This window comes from Macadamia integrifolia, chromosome 14 (genome assembly GCF_013358625.1).
Source record: "Macadamia integrifolia cultivar HAES 741 chromosome 14, SCU_Mint_v3, whole genome shotgun sequence".
Classification (NCBI taxonomy): domain Eukaryota; kingdom Viridiplantae; phylum Streptophyta; class Magnoliopsida; order Proteales; family Proteaceae; genus Macadamia; species Macadamia integrifolia.
The window spans coordinates 31,741,734-31,755,458 of NC_056570.1; the positions used below are offsets into that span (position 1 = coordinate 31,741,734).

A 13,725-nucleotide genomic window follows, 5' to 3' on the forward strand; every position below is an offset into this window, starting at 1 on the left:
TAATACCCCCCCCCCAATAGCAAAGATTTAAGCAAAACAAAGAAACGATTTTACATAATGACCCCCAAGTAAATCCCATTTATTTCTTCCTGATGTTGTGTTTCCTCTTTAACCCTTTTCTCTTCTTGGATCCTCTGATTCTCAAACAAAATGCAGTGAATCGGTTGTTTCTCCAAAAAAATTGTTGTCCTATGACTAGTCCAACTATTAAACCAGAGCAATATCCAGCTACGAGAAATTTCCAATCAAGTAAAGGTGTTGAATCTTCCTCTTGCTGCAATGTCAAGATTGGAGGCAATGCTCCATCTGTAATTCCACACTTTCTTGACAATGGGAAACCGCATAATCCTGTGTTACCTTCATAGAAAGTGTTCGAAAAAGTGTCAAACTGCTTGCCTTGTGGTATAATTCCTACGAGGTTATTATCAGACAGATTCAAGATCGATAGGAATGTCAAACTTGTCAATTGACTGGGTATTTGTCCTGAGAGATTGTTTCTTGAAAGATCCAATGACTCAAGATTGCTTAGATTTTCCAACGAAGATGGAATTCGACCCATGAGGCTATTTCCTGACAAGTTGAGCAGCATAAGTGATTTTAAGTTGCCCATTGCATCTGGAATCTCTCCATTGAATTTGTTGTTGGATAAATCTACAGTAGTGAAAGTTGTTGCAATATGAAACTGGCTGATGTGTAGACCCTTATCCACAATATCAACTGTGTCAAGATAAGCTTCAAAACTTATATAATTCAACATGGACATCAGTCATCATCCTCTTCCAATGAACAATATATTGCAATGGTAAATTCCCCGTAAAAGCATTAAAAGAGAGGTCCAAAATCAGTAGGTTTGGAAAGGGAGAATCTACATGGGAGAGTTGTCCAATGGAACCAACAAAGTTGTTAGACCTCATAATAAGAACACTCAATTGGGAGAGATTTTCCAACCAATATGGGAAGCTATCGTTCAACTGGTTGTCCCCAATATCTAACACCACCAATTTCTTGCAGTTAGCCAATGATCTTGGAACTTGTCCTTGAAGCATATTTCCATTGAGTTTAAGTGAATGTAGACGACATCCGCTTCTAAATAATATCGGAGGAATAGGACCATGTAATTTATTGTTCTCTAAATACAGTACCTCCAAGTTGCTACTGCCAAGGCATGTTGGGATGGTGCCACTCAATGGGTTATCAGACAATTTCAAAAGATACAAATTACTTGCATTGCAGATCGAGAAAGGGATATTTCCAACTAAGTTGTTGCTCTCTACACTTAATACCCCCAATAAGTTGCTATTGCCAAGGCCAGTTGGGATAATGCCACTCAATTGGTTAAAGGACAAATCCAAAAACTCCAAATTACTTGCATTGCATAATGAGAAAGGGATATTTCCAGCTAATTTGTTTACCGTTAAACTTAGTAGCTTCAAGTTGCTACTGCCAAGGCATGTCGGGATAGGACCACTCAATTGGTTATGGGACAAATCCAAATATTTCAAATTACTTGCATTGCAGATTGAGAAAGGGATTTTTCCAGTTAATTTATTCACTGAAATTGAAAAGATTCTGGCTTTGGAGAGAAGGGATGTGAGATTCCCTAAGATTGGAGACACAAATTGATCACTGTTAGATTGATTGAATGTCTGTGAAGAGCATGGAGCTGTTGGAAGACAGTGTTGTATCTTGTTTGAGTCAAGATATAGATACTCAATGTTGAAGGAGTGATTAGTAGGTGGTAATGGCAATTCCAGACCTGTCAAGGAGTTGTTAGAAAGGTCTAGATATGACAAATTTTGTAATTGCCATATCCATTTGGGTATTGCACCATCAATTCTATTACTAGAGAGATCTAAATAACTCAATGACTTGATGTCCCTAAGGAAATCTGGGAAGAAGGAAGGAATTTGACCACTGAAACTGTTCCCTGAAAGATCCAATTCGGTAACATGGCTAAGGTTTGCAAGAGAAGGTGGGAGTGCCCCAGAGAAGTTGCAATTCCCGAGATACAATATCTTCAAAAACTTGAGATTCCCAACTGAACTTGGAAACTGCCCTTGGAATTTCGTGCCTCTGGCACCCAAATATTGAAGAGAACTGTTGTTGACTTCAGGGAATTCTGGTAACTGAACTGAGAGGAGAGGATTACCTGATAAATGAATCAGTGTCAGGTTAGGTTGAAGGAAAACATTGCTCGGAAAAACTCCATGGAATCCACAATCCACGATACTAAAGACAGTCAAAGAAGTGAGGTTCACCAAAGAACTTGGCACTGTGGAAGAGAGATTTTGGTTGTAGTTAAGGTTGAGCTCCGAGAGGAAATGAAAGCTTGAGATAGATGCATCCAAGGGGCCTGTAAGTGAACAATCAATCATTGACAACACATGAAGGTTAGGTAGTGCGGATGACAAGTGACGACACTAATCCCAATTTTTTTGAGCTGCCAAGTCCACCCCATCAAGACGCAATTCACTCAACCTAGATAGTTTTTTACCAAACGCTCTCAAATTAGGGATTTCAAGTTGGAAGTTTAAAGAGAGGTCAAGGAAAACCAACTTGGTCAACCGTGAAATTTCAGATGGGATTTGGCCCCCAAAATAGTTCAAAGAAAGATCAAGGGAAACCAAATCCGTTAATTGTGATATTTGTGATGGAATTTGCCCTGAAAAATGGTTACTAGAGAAGTTGAGCATTTGAATATGACGAAGATGGAATAGACTGCTATTGGAATGGATAGAACCATAGAGTGATGAATGAGGGAGGTCAAGGCCAACTACATGACCAGTGGTGACATCGCAGGTGATGCCTTCCCAGAAGCAGCAGTTAGTATTGGACAAATTCCAAGACTTGAAAGGATGGTGTTTGGATTTTGGATGAAAATGATAGTGCATTTGCATCAGTTGTAGCAAAGCATGCCTATCATCATGGAAACATAAATATGGAGGAGAAGGAGAAGAAAGGAAACAAATTTGAAATAGAGAGAATAACAAGAAGATAAAGAAACACCACCACGATGACATATTTCTCTGCCTTCAGATGGAACAAAGGAGAGGTTTGTAACGATTGATGAGAGCCTTCGTATTTATAGACACAAGATAGTTTAGGTGGACCCCATAGGATTTTAAGGCATGATAGATAATTTTAAAAGTATGCCATTGGATTGCATTATTGCTTTACATGAAACACGAGAGCTTCTATGAATGTGCAATTTTTTTTTTTCTAATGGTCTTGTCGACTTTCACTTTTGTTTTCATTACTGTGTTGAAGACTTGGTGTGTGATGGCTAAGAAAATGACAAACCATGAACTCAAAATCAAAACATGAATAACATTGAGAATCCTGTGGACGGCATAGATGGCACAAAAGATTTAAGTCATGCCTGTATGTTGCTGAATTGTTTGCCCATTGATGCCAGATTTGATAAGATCCTATTAGTTAGAGCTCAAAAGAAACACAAATGCAATCTGAACACTGTTAGTTAAAACGGGAACGGTAAAAAAACGGAAACGTACGGTATGGGTTTTAAACAGATAAAAACGATGAACGGTACGGTCAAAAAAATAGAGAACGGAAAACGGACGTAAACGAAAGGTACGAGTATTAAACGTGTAGTTTTCAAAAAAACGAAACCAAAAAAACGGTAGTATACTCATGCAATTGGAGAGATTATTACTTGTATACATGCATCTAATATTCCAAAAGCTCTAGGAGTCCCAAGATAAAATAGCCCAATGGGCTACAAGAAAATGAGATGTTGCTAGCTTTAGCTTCTCCTTACTCAATGGGTTATAAAAAGATGAGATTTTTTTCCTATAGATAGTATGGAAGTTAAAAACAAAAAACCAAGTACCATATTGTCTTCACTCTTCACTTTTACTAATAGTTTTTTTTTTTTTTTTTTTTTTTTTTTTTTTAATAAAATTCCTATTTTACCCTTAAAAAACGGATACGCGTTTAAAACACGTTTAAAACGGATTCTTTTGCCGTTTTCCGGATTGTATAATAGCATACGGGAAAACGCGTTTTAAACGGCAAAAATAGGGGAACGCGTTTAAAACGCATTTTAACTAACAGTGACCTGAACTCAAGTTGCCGTCATGCAAACCCTTGTGGTCACATTTGGATTCTTTCTAAAAGTCTAGACCTTACCAACACAAATTAAAATTTCGAATTGGGAACCATTCTTGGAATCCTGTTGGAATCCAGTTTTGACTCGAAGTCAAATAAAAATATAAATATAATAAAACAAAGACTTGGACAATAGTTTTGAGGGATTTTTTTATTATTATAAATTATAATACTTCATTGTGTAATTATGGGTTATTGTTTAGGAAAAAGAACGTTGCCGAGTCATGCACTCTTACGCCTAAACTCAATGAATGGTGAAATGATCACCTCATCCCCATGGTCGATGCCCGTGCTTGCATTTTTATTGGCTATGTTAGCATGGGAACCATATGACCTGGCCGCAATACCCCCCCTCCCCAAATAAATTTATGGGTGATAGAATGGTACCTGGTCATGTGGCTACTATTCCAGTATCCGCGTCAATGGGAAAGCAAGCAGGAATCGACCACACGGGGGCAAAGTGATCCTTTTGCGCTCCCTATATCTTGGTGTAGAGGGCACAACCAGGGACCATTCTTTTTCCCCAATCTTATTTTTATTTATGTGAATCAATGATTTTTAAAATACAAAAAGTTCCACTAAAACATAAAAGAGAAAACGAAGCTTGAAAGGCCCATGCTCCTAGACACCGAGGGGGAGATATGATCACCCCTGCTCCTCATAAAAAGCTGAAATTTCACCCCTATCGATGCTTCCACATACGCTCCCATTGACCCCATGTTGGCACAACGGCTACGCTACCTTTTAGGGAACCCTCTCCCAAAATAAAAATATGAAAATATTACACTAAGTGTCCGGGAAAAGTCTAGGAATAGCTTGACCAAAACAAAAAATGCATGATTCTTTAAGCATTGATATGTACACCCTTTAATTTCAGCATGTACTTTTCTTTATGGTACTTAAATTGAATCCTTTTTTTTAAAGAACTAAGTTTTTCTTCATGCAGTATGGGTTCTAATGTTTGGATGGGACTCTATCAATAATACCAAAAAAACTTCGAACATTTTTCAATAAAAAAATAGGTTATTATGGCACTCCATGATGTAATTCTCTTCACCCACCCACGATGGAAGAAAAATATAAATTGCCTTTTTTTTTATTGATTTGATTTCTATTTGTATTTATTTGACCTATTTCTATTTTTGATATTTGGTATGATTTATAATACCAATTTTTATTTATTATAAATTAAAATAAATCACAAACCTCAAATTACTCAAGACCTATTTGTGATTTGTGGTCATAAACCGTTTATTTTATTTGTGTGCTACTTTCTAATGATCGCATGTTCTAATTGCTCAATAGGAAGGATAAAAAAGTCAATGGTTGGTCATGGGGCATCATCCTCTTTGCCTGCCTCGCCAGATTTCTCCCTTTCAATGATTCCAATATTGCCGTTATGAACCAAAAGATTTGCCACTAAGAATTTCAGTTCCTATCGTGGTTCTCGAAGCCCACGAGATGGATAATCTCTCAGCTATTGGACCCTAATCTAGAAACCCGGATCAACATCAAAGCTCTAATGGAGGTAGGTTGGTTCGAGAAATCATTGCATGGTTATTATGTTTGGATGGGACTTTAAGAACAATACCAAAAATACTTCGGACATTTTTAATTAAAAAAAAAAAAAAAGTTATTATGGTATTCATGATGGAATTCTCTTCTCCCACCCACCATAAAAGAAAAATATAAATTGTCTTCTTTTTTTCTTAATGGTGGGACTTCAAATATTAGATTTCTCTTAATCAAATTATGCCCCATGGGCTACGCCATATTGATTAGTTACTTCCATATAACATTGAAATTTCTATTCTGTGACTACCTTCATGTTTTAAAAATTTCGATGAAACATTGGATCCCTTCCTCACAGATTACATTGTCACACCCAACTATCCATTTACATTAACATTCACAAATCCATTTTTCCACAAAACTTTGGAAGCCAAATCCATTTACCCATTAAAGTCGTTTGAAAATTGACTCAACTTTATGTATCTAATGTTATTGATCCAAATATTTTACGATAGAATAAGGGAAACAGTAGGAAAATATCCTTCCAAAGACTAGAAAAAAGCTTAAGTTGTGATCGTTTTCATGCCGGCCATTATTTATTTTTGTGTTCACTTTTCAACACGCGTTTATTATCATGCGTATTAATTATTGTACAAAATTTTCTTTCATAGGTGGCTGACCGATGGAAACTTACTTATGTGACCCCCTCTCTCCCCATACCTCCCCTCACTGCTATTGTATAATATCGATGAACCATGGTGAATGGAAAAACTCAATCCTTAATTATTTAACTTAGTGGGAACTATTGTTGAAAAATCAAGCCAATTCTCGAGTCTATTGACTCGAAGTCAAGTAAAAAAAAAAATCCTGGTCAACTATCTTGAAGACTTAAATAGTGCTAATTAGTGACAATTCTATCTAGTATTCCTGCTTCGCTAGTTTGTTTGTTTGTTATTTTTTTTTTTAATTTTTTAATTTTTTTTTTTTTTTTTTTTTTTTTTTAAGAAAGAAATAAAGAGCAACAAGGGAAAACCAAAAGAACAAAGCAGAAACTTTTAGGTTTACTTGCAAACTCCACCTTCAACATGGCTATCAGCAAAGAAAGCAAGCGAGCGACCTAGCTGAATCTAAATCTATGCCTATTCATAGCATTATTCTCAAGATCAACAACAATATTATCCAGAAAAACCACTGAGAACTCTGAAGTACCAGCCTTAGATGCCTTCTTTGCTAGTGACTTACTATTGAAAAGAAAAAAAAAAGTTGACTATAGACATACATAGGGATATATGTCAAACATATATTGGAATATATGGTAAAAGTTGTATTCAAAATTCCACAAGTGGCATATCCAAGTTGTTTGATCTATCCAATAGTTGAAATTACCACATCATTTTACCCATATAGCAGAATCAGATGGATCACTAGCTAAGATAGTTTGCTTATCTATATTGGACTGTGAAGTGACAATTTACTCCTATGTGATTTACAAAATAATCTTACATGCTAATGCAAACAATGATTTTAAATACAAAACAATGAATAAAAAAATATATATTTTAGTGTGAACCATTAACATTCTGGAATCCCTTTCTCCACAAAAGGCCAACAATAGCTATCCATTGAAAATGCTTGAAAATTGATTCAACTTTATGGGAAAGACTGGGCACACCATCCGCATGCTGTAGGATATCGTGTGTTATTTCTATCTCTCTTCCTTTGAAATGACTCCCTATCCCTCTTGTATGATATCCCTTCCGCTACCCATTAACTAACCGCATGCAGCGGTGTGCCTATCCCTCTCCACAACTTTATGTGTCACATTGGATAGTGAAATGACCACCCTGTCCCTCCCCTTGGATGCCCGTGTCTGTCTCCCATTGGCCTCCACATTGACACAAGGCTACAAAGCCATGCAGCAATCCCCTTCTCATATCTTATTTTATTAATTTAAATATTTTATGAGAAAGAAGAAAAATATTCAAGAAAATAATCTTTCAAAAGTTTGAATCGAAAGACACTTAAGTGGTGGTTGCATTCAAGTCGGCCAATTTTTTCTTTGGGTTCACTTTTCCAACACATCATCATGCATGGACCTGAAAAGGCCCTTTATTAGGTCAAGTAGTTAATGGAGATATCTTATATGCCAATAATGAGCACTAGACCACTACCCCGTTAATGAAGATACACGTTAGTGTCGAAGCATCTTCAATAGAAGACAGTGTGGTCTTTTCACACCCACTGTATCTAGGTATAGACACACTCTAACGGGTAATATCCATTCTTCCATTAATAATAAACATTTTTTTCTCATGAGCAAATATATACTTTTCCTATTTGGGATGCGGTATAAATGTAATAGTTCAATTAAAATAACCTCAACTATCTAACACAAGCGGTGAGGGTTGGGCAGCATCTCCCGTCGCCCCTTACGGAGTTTTGAATCTTTATTACAGGTCAAAGATTCCTGCCTAGGCCGACTCAACTAGGATCACCCTTGTACCATCAAATTCACAAGGGAAGGGAGCAGAGGGCTTCGATCGCTCTACGACCCTCCTCCTGAAATGAAAAGGCTTGTATGTGCTTCCAGTGGCTTCAGCATGCAAGGCAATGAACTTGGTGCTTTTTATTTTTTTGCTAATGCTCAGCAAAAGTGTATTACTATGTGAAAAAAGAAGGATACAAAATGAACGCTTTGTGAACTTCCTCCACCTTCGACATTGCCATCAACAGAGAAAGAAAACAAAGCAACACTGAAATCAAAAGATTTCATGAATCTGAATCTAGGCCTATTCTGGCAATCCCATTGCAGATCAGAAATAATAAAATTCGGAGCAACTTCCCATGTGTTTGAGGAACAACTTTTAGCAGCATGCTTTGCCAATTTGTCAGCAGTTGAATTTATCTCTCTGTAGCAGTGAATTATCACCCATTCCGAACTATCTAGGTAGCGCCTGAAGAATCTCCATTGTTGCTAAAAACACCAAAGGATTTTGTGATTTATTATATAGGTCACTACTGATTGGGAGTCACACTCAATCCATAATTTATTTTAGCCTCTCCAAACTGCACATTTCAGACCATGAAAAAAGGCTGCAAATTCAACCATGAAATTGGAACTAACACCCTCATAATTGCAAAGCAAATCCTATTGGATCCATTCCCGTCCCTAATAATTCTGTTGGCTCTTGAACGACCTGGATTTCCAAGGGAGCATCCATCGATGTTGAGCCTGAAAAAACCATTAGATGGGGCTGCCCAGCGACATTCCTGAATACTCCTAGCACGAGGTAGGGAGGTGGAGATGCTCAGCTTTTTTGTTAAGAGAAGATCTACAACCAATTTAACTTACTCTGGGTGAACCACTGAGAAGTCACAGAGATCCTTCAAAATTAATTTATGAAATCTAGGTTTTAGTCATGGAAATCTCTTCAAATCTTCTTCGATTTCTCTCTGCCATATGTGGAATGGAACAAAAATGACCAGAGAAAGCCACAACATATTACAGTGCACAACTGTTGCTTTCTCTTCCACCAAGAGAAAAGGTTTTCGATTGAAGGAAAACCACTCCATCTCTGATCAAAGCAGCTCAACTGAGAGGTCCAAATATTCACAAAGAACTCACATTCCAAGAAAATATGCTGGAAACTTTCCCCATGATTACCACAAAGGCTACACCTGGAGACAAGAGGGACGGCTTTGACGGAGATCAAATCATCTGTTGGTAGACATCCTTGCACTCGGCGCCATCCAAAAATAGAGAATCTTGGATGAAGATTTTTCTGCCATATCATGCGCCACCAACCATTTACTGGATTTTTGTTTCTTAGCTTTTCCCAAGATAAAGAGACAAAGATCTTACCTGATTCTATTAAGGACTAGATTCGACTGTCAAGCACATCCACAGATGGAATAGGAATCTTTGCAACACAATCACAAGATTTAAGAGAAAGCATAGATTGAAGCGCAGGAATATTCCAATTACCATCTACTAAAAATTCAAAGACTAGCAACGAGGGGCTGCCAACAATAGGATGAAGGGGATTAATATTGTCCAACAGAGGAGTAGCACCAACCTAGCGGTCATACCAGAATTTGATGTTGGATCCATCTCCAACAATCCACCTTTCAGAGTCAGAAACAAACTCCCAAACCTTTCTAAGGCCACAGATAATAGATGAGGAAAGAGGATACCTCTTTAGGCTGCGTTTGCTTGTCATAAATCTTCCTCTACAGAACAAAGCAAATTCCGAGGAATCAGAGCGAATATACTAGCAGAGCTTTGCAATCAATGCGAGGTTGACATCCCTTAATCGGCGAATGCCTAAACCCCCTTCATCTTTTGGCTTACAAACCTTGTCCCACATTACTGTAATTGATTTAGAGCTATCTGCATCCCCACCCCAGATAAAGTTCCTGATCCATCACTCCATTTGGGCAATAGACGAGATAGGCCAAAGGTAGACAGAGAAATTATGCAAGCAATGCTACTCATGACAGTCTTTACCAGCTCCACTCTCCCTGCCAGCGAAAGAAGTCTTCCTTTGCATCCAGCGAGCCTGGCTTTGAAGTTATCAGCCAAAGGGAGGATCCTTTCCTTCCTAACTCGACCTTTAAAAATATCAACGCCCAAGTACTACGTTGGGAAGTCACGGTTTGGAATGTTAAGAATTTCTTTTATCCTGCGCCTGTGGTCTGCCGGGATGGAGCTCAGGAATATTTTGCTTTTTTCAAGGTTGATGTGATGCCCTGAAAAAGGCTTGATACAACTCTAGGAATGTTTTTATACTTCTGATTCAAATCTGCACTCATAAATATCAACAAGTTATCAGCATAGAGGAGATGAGAAGGAGTGTAAACATTCCTTGGACCTGGAATCAGCTTTATACGCCCTTAGCCCTTAGCCCTTAGGTCTCTAAGGCCACGGCAAATGACTTCTTCAGCCAGAATAAAAGGCATGGGAGACAGAGGGTCCCCTTGACGAAGGCATCTCTCAACACCAAAGAAACCCCTAGGACCACCATTAACAAGAACAGAGATCCTAGTAGAAATAAAAATTTCCTTGATCCATCTTAGCCAGGTTTGGTTAAAACCAAACTTTTTCATAACTGCAAATAGGAAGTTCCACTCTATAGTGTCAAAAGCTTTTTGAATGTCAAGTTTAGACCTATGCTACCTCCATAGCACTTTTTTGAGACCATGTTAGCAAGTTCGGACGCAACTCCAATGTTTGAGAAAATCACCTTACCTTTCTGGAAAGCTGCTTGCTCTTCAGAGACCAATCGGAGAAGGAGAGAGCTCGGATCAAATAGCAATAGGTCTATAATGACCCACTTTGCAAGCATTATCTACTTTAAGGATCAAAGTGAGAAAGTTATTGTTTGCTCCTTTAGTAATAATCCCCTCAAAGAAAAAATTCTGAATAGCATGACAAACGTCATTACCAACCATATCCCAGCAAGTGGTATAGAAGACTCCAGGGAAATCGTCAGGACCAGGCACACTGGAAGGATCAAGATCCCAAGCTGCACAACTTATTTCAGTAGCCGAAGGGATTTCAGAGAGACTATCATTATCCATATTAGTCAGAATCTCAGGGATAACATCTAATACCGTAGCATGAAATGCAGAGACTCCCTTTTTGCCAAATTCTTCAAATTGGGAAACTAGCCGCTGGCCAATAGCATCCCCCTCAGTCAGGATATCGCCATTCACATCCTGAAGCTCTCTGATCATGTTTCTATTTTTTTGAATCTTTGCTGAAAGGTGGAAGAACTTTGAGCAGCGATCCCCTTCTCTAAGCCATTTGAATAGTTGCGAGGGAGGATTCGTTGAGAACACCCAGGAACACATCAAGCCATTCTTGGTTACAGAGACTACGATAGAGAACTACACTAGCGCTGCCCAGTCTTCTATTGTTTGACCAAGAGAATTTTAATCCAGTGGAAGGGATGCAAAAAACGAGAGGTAGCATCCATAAAAGACGAAAAATCATTTGAGGAACCAGAGTTAAATATTCCCAACCCCTCTTCTCATGGGAGAATAAATAAGTGTTGAAATCACCCATAACAAGCCAAGGGATTTCCAAACCAGCTAGGCCACAGAGATCACACCAAAGAGGCCTTCTAGCTGCTCTAAAACAATTTGCATGGATGATAGACATAAAAAATTTTGCACCGTTAACCTCCTTCCAAAAAAACCAAATATTTGGAGATGAGACGTCTCTGGAATTATGAATAAAATCTGAGCAGAAGCCCAGGGAGCGGAAGAATCTATTTGGATATTTAGTAGGATTGATTTTGGGCTCAGCAATACACAGGAAAGACGGATTCTACTCTTTAACAAGAGCCCGCAACGCTGCACGAGCACGATCGTTGCCGACCCCTCTAATATTCCAGAACATGCACTCCATTGGCGAATGGATTTATTAGAGTGCCTAGTGGTGCGACGAGTGGCACCCTCCCCATTATTCAAGACCAAAGTCTTCTCTCTGCCTCCTTGCCTAGTCTGCTGGCCCTGAGCAACAGATGATATCGCCCCCTCTCTAGCCTTGCCTTTCCTTCATGTGACAGTAGTGAAAGAATCCTCCGCAGCCAAGGGGGATTGCATGGATAGATCATGGTGAACAATAGATGTTCGACCATGATCGGCAACCTCAATAGCAGCAGTAGCTAGCTCAGGCTGCAAAGAAACTTCCAAATCCTCATGCGCATGGAGGAGAATCTCCAGCTGGCCTTCCTCCGGGTTAAAACCCTCCACGTTTGGCTCATCTGAAACTGACTGGGCATTGCTTGACCCATTTGATCCTGGGTCAGAAACCGCATCCATATTTTCAATCCCATTGTCGCTTGAAATCCTCAAAATAGGAAACATAGGATTTGAAAAATAGGAGACGTGTGCATTATTTGCTGGCAAATTTGAAAAAACTGGATTTGAGGATATTCTCCGCAGCTGTCATAGAAGGAATCCCATTCATAGAAGGAAACTGCAGTTGAGGAGAGCCATGCTCTAACGCATTCCCTAATTGGGCGTTATTTTCCTGAAATTAGGAATTCCCACCGTATGCTGCTCCTCTACTGGTTGAGCCGCTGCCGGCGGCGGCGTCTCCATAGCAAGCTGAACCCCTTCCGGTGGAGGGTGATGAGGATGCCACTCCCGTCTCATACAAACTCTCCGCTGTTCTTCTGGAGCGTTTTCCTGCAGAGAGGTGTCGCTTCTTTTCGAAGGGCAGCCCTCAGTACTATGTCCAAACCGATGACATAACACACATCTGGATGGAGGGGTTTCGAATTCCACCACTTGCTTAAAAATAAACAGATCGGAAGAGGACACTTGCTCTCTTTCGACATAAATTTCCTCCACGCGAGGTTGTGAATCATCTAGATCAACACATATATGCGCGTAGTGGCCGTAATAAGAATCTTTGGTTCTGCGATCAATAGCAATAGGTCTTCCAACCGCCTTGGCCATTTCAAGAAGTACTCCTTCATCCCAATATTCCTGAGGGAGATTGGGAAATCTAATTCAGACTAGCCTATGAGTAATATTTCCATCGTCCACTTTAAACTCTGGCCTCCACCTCTGAAAACGCAAAAACTGGCCCTCAACCTTGATCAGACCACGCTTCCATATGCTCATCATATCTCCTTCCGATGAGAATCGAAAGAGGACAAAACCTTTACCTAGGGACATGAGACCCACATCCTCTTTGAGAGCCCAAGAGGATCTGACATGCGACCGCAGAGAGTCCATGGATATGGTTCGAAAATTTATTCTTCCTAGCAGAGCAAACTTATGCTTGTTTAGTTGTCTTAGATACGCTGCTTGAGGAATCCGAATACATGTCAAGCTCTCGACCTTGGTAGGAGATGGTAGATTATCAATTGCTGGGAGGGATGAAGCCACAGATGTGGGATTATCTGGCGTAGCACCCCCAACAGCGGCGCATAAGATAATCGTGCTTGTGGGTTCGTAGATTCAGCAGCTGCATCAGAAACATCATTCATAACAGTAGTCCTGGGTGGTACTCTTCCTTGGATGAGATGAGATTCAGCAAGAAGAAAGGGATCGGCAGTTCCTGGGAGC

General features: G+C 39.4%; 1 protein-coding gene across 1 annotated transcript; it reads right to left on the minus strand.

Moving 5' to 3' along the window:
• Positions 1-79: 79 nt before the first annotated feature.
• On the minus strand, positions 80-11,376 carry LOC122060842 (receptor-like protein Cf-9). Its single transcript, XM_042623935.1, has 4 exons — positions 11,077-11,376; positions 10,889-10,988; positions 893-2,353; positions 80-717 (listed from the first exon to the last, which is right to left on the minus strand). Exons 1-4 carry the CDS (start codon positions 11,374-11,376, stop codon positions 80-82), a joined length of 2,499 nt encoding a protein of 832 aa, XP_042479869.1.
• Between the last annotated feature and the right edge of the window lie 2,349 nt (positions 11,377-13,725).

Coding starts and splice junctions, on each gene's coding strand:
- LOC122060842 (XM_042623935.1), bottom strand. CDS start 11,376: ATGATCAGAGAGCTTCAGGATGTGAATGGCGATATCCTGACTGAGGGG. Junction 10,989..11,076: donor GGGATATGGTTGGTAATGAC/GTTTGTCATGCT, acceptor TCCTTAAAGTAG/ATAATGCTTGCAAAGTGGGT. Junction 2,354..10,888: donor GCAAGCAGCTTTCCAGAAAG/GTAAGGTGATTT, acceptor GTTCACTTACAG/GCCCCTTGGATGCATCTATC.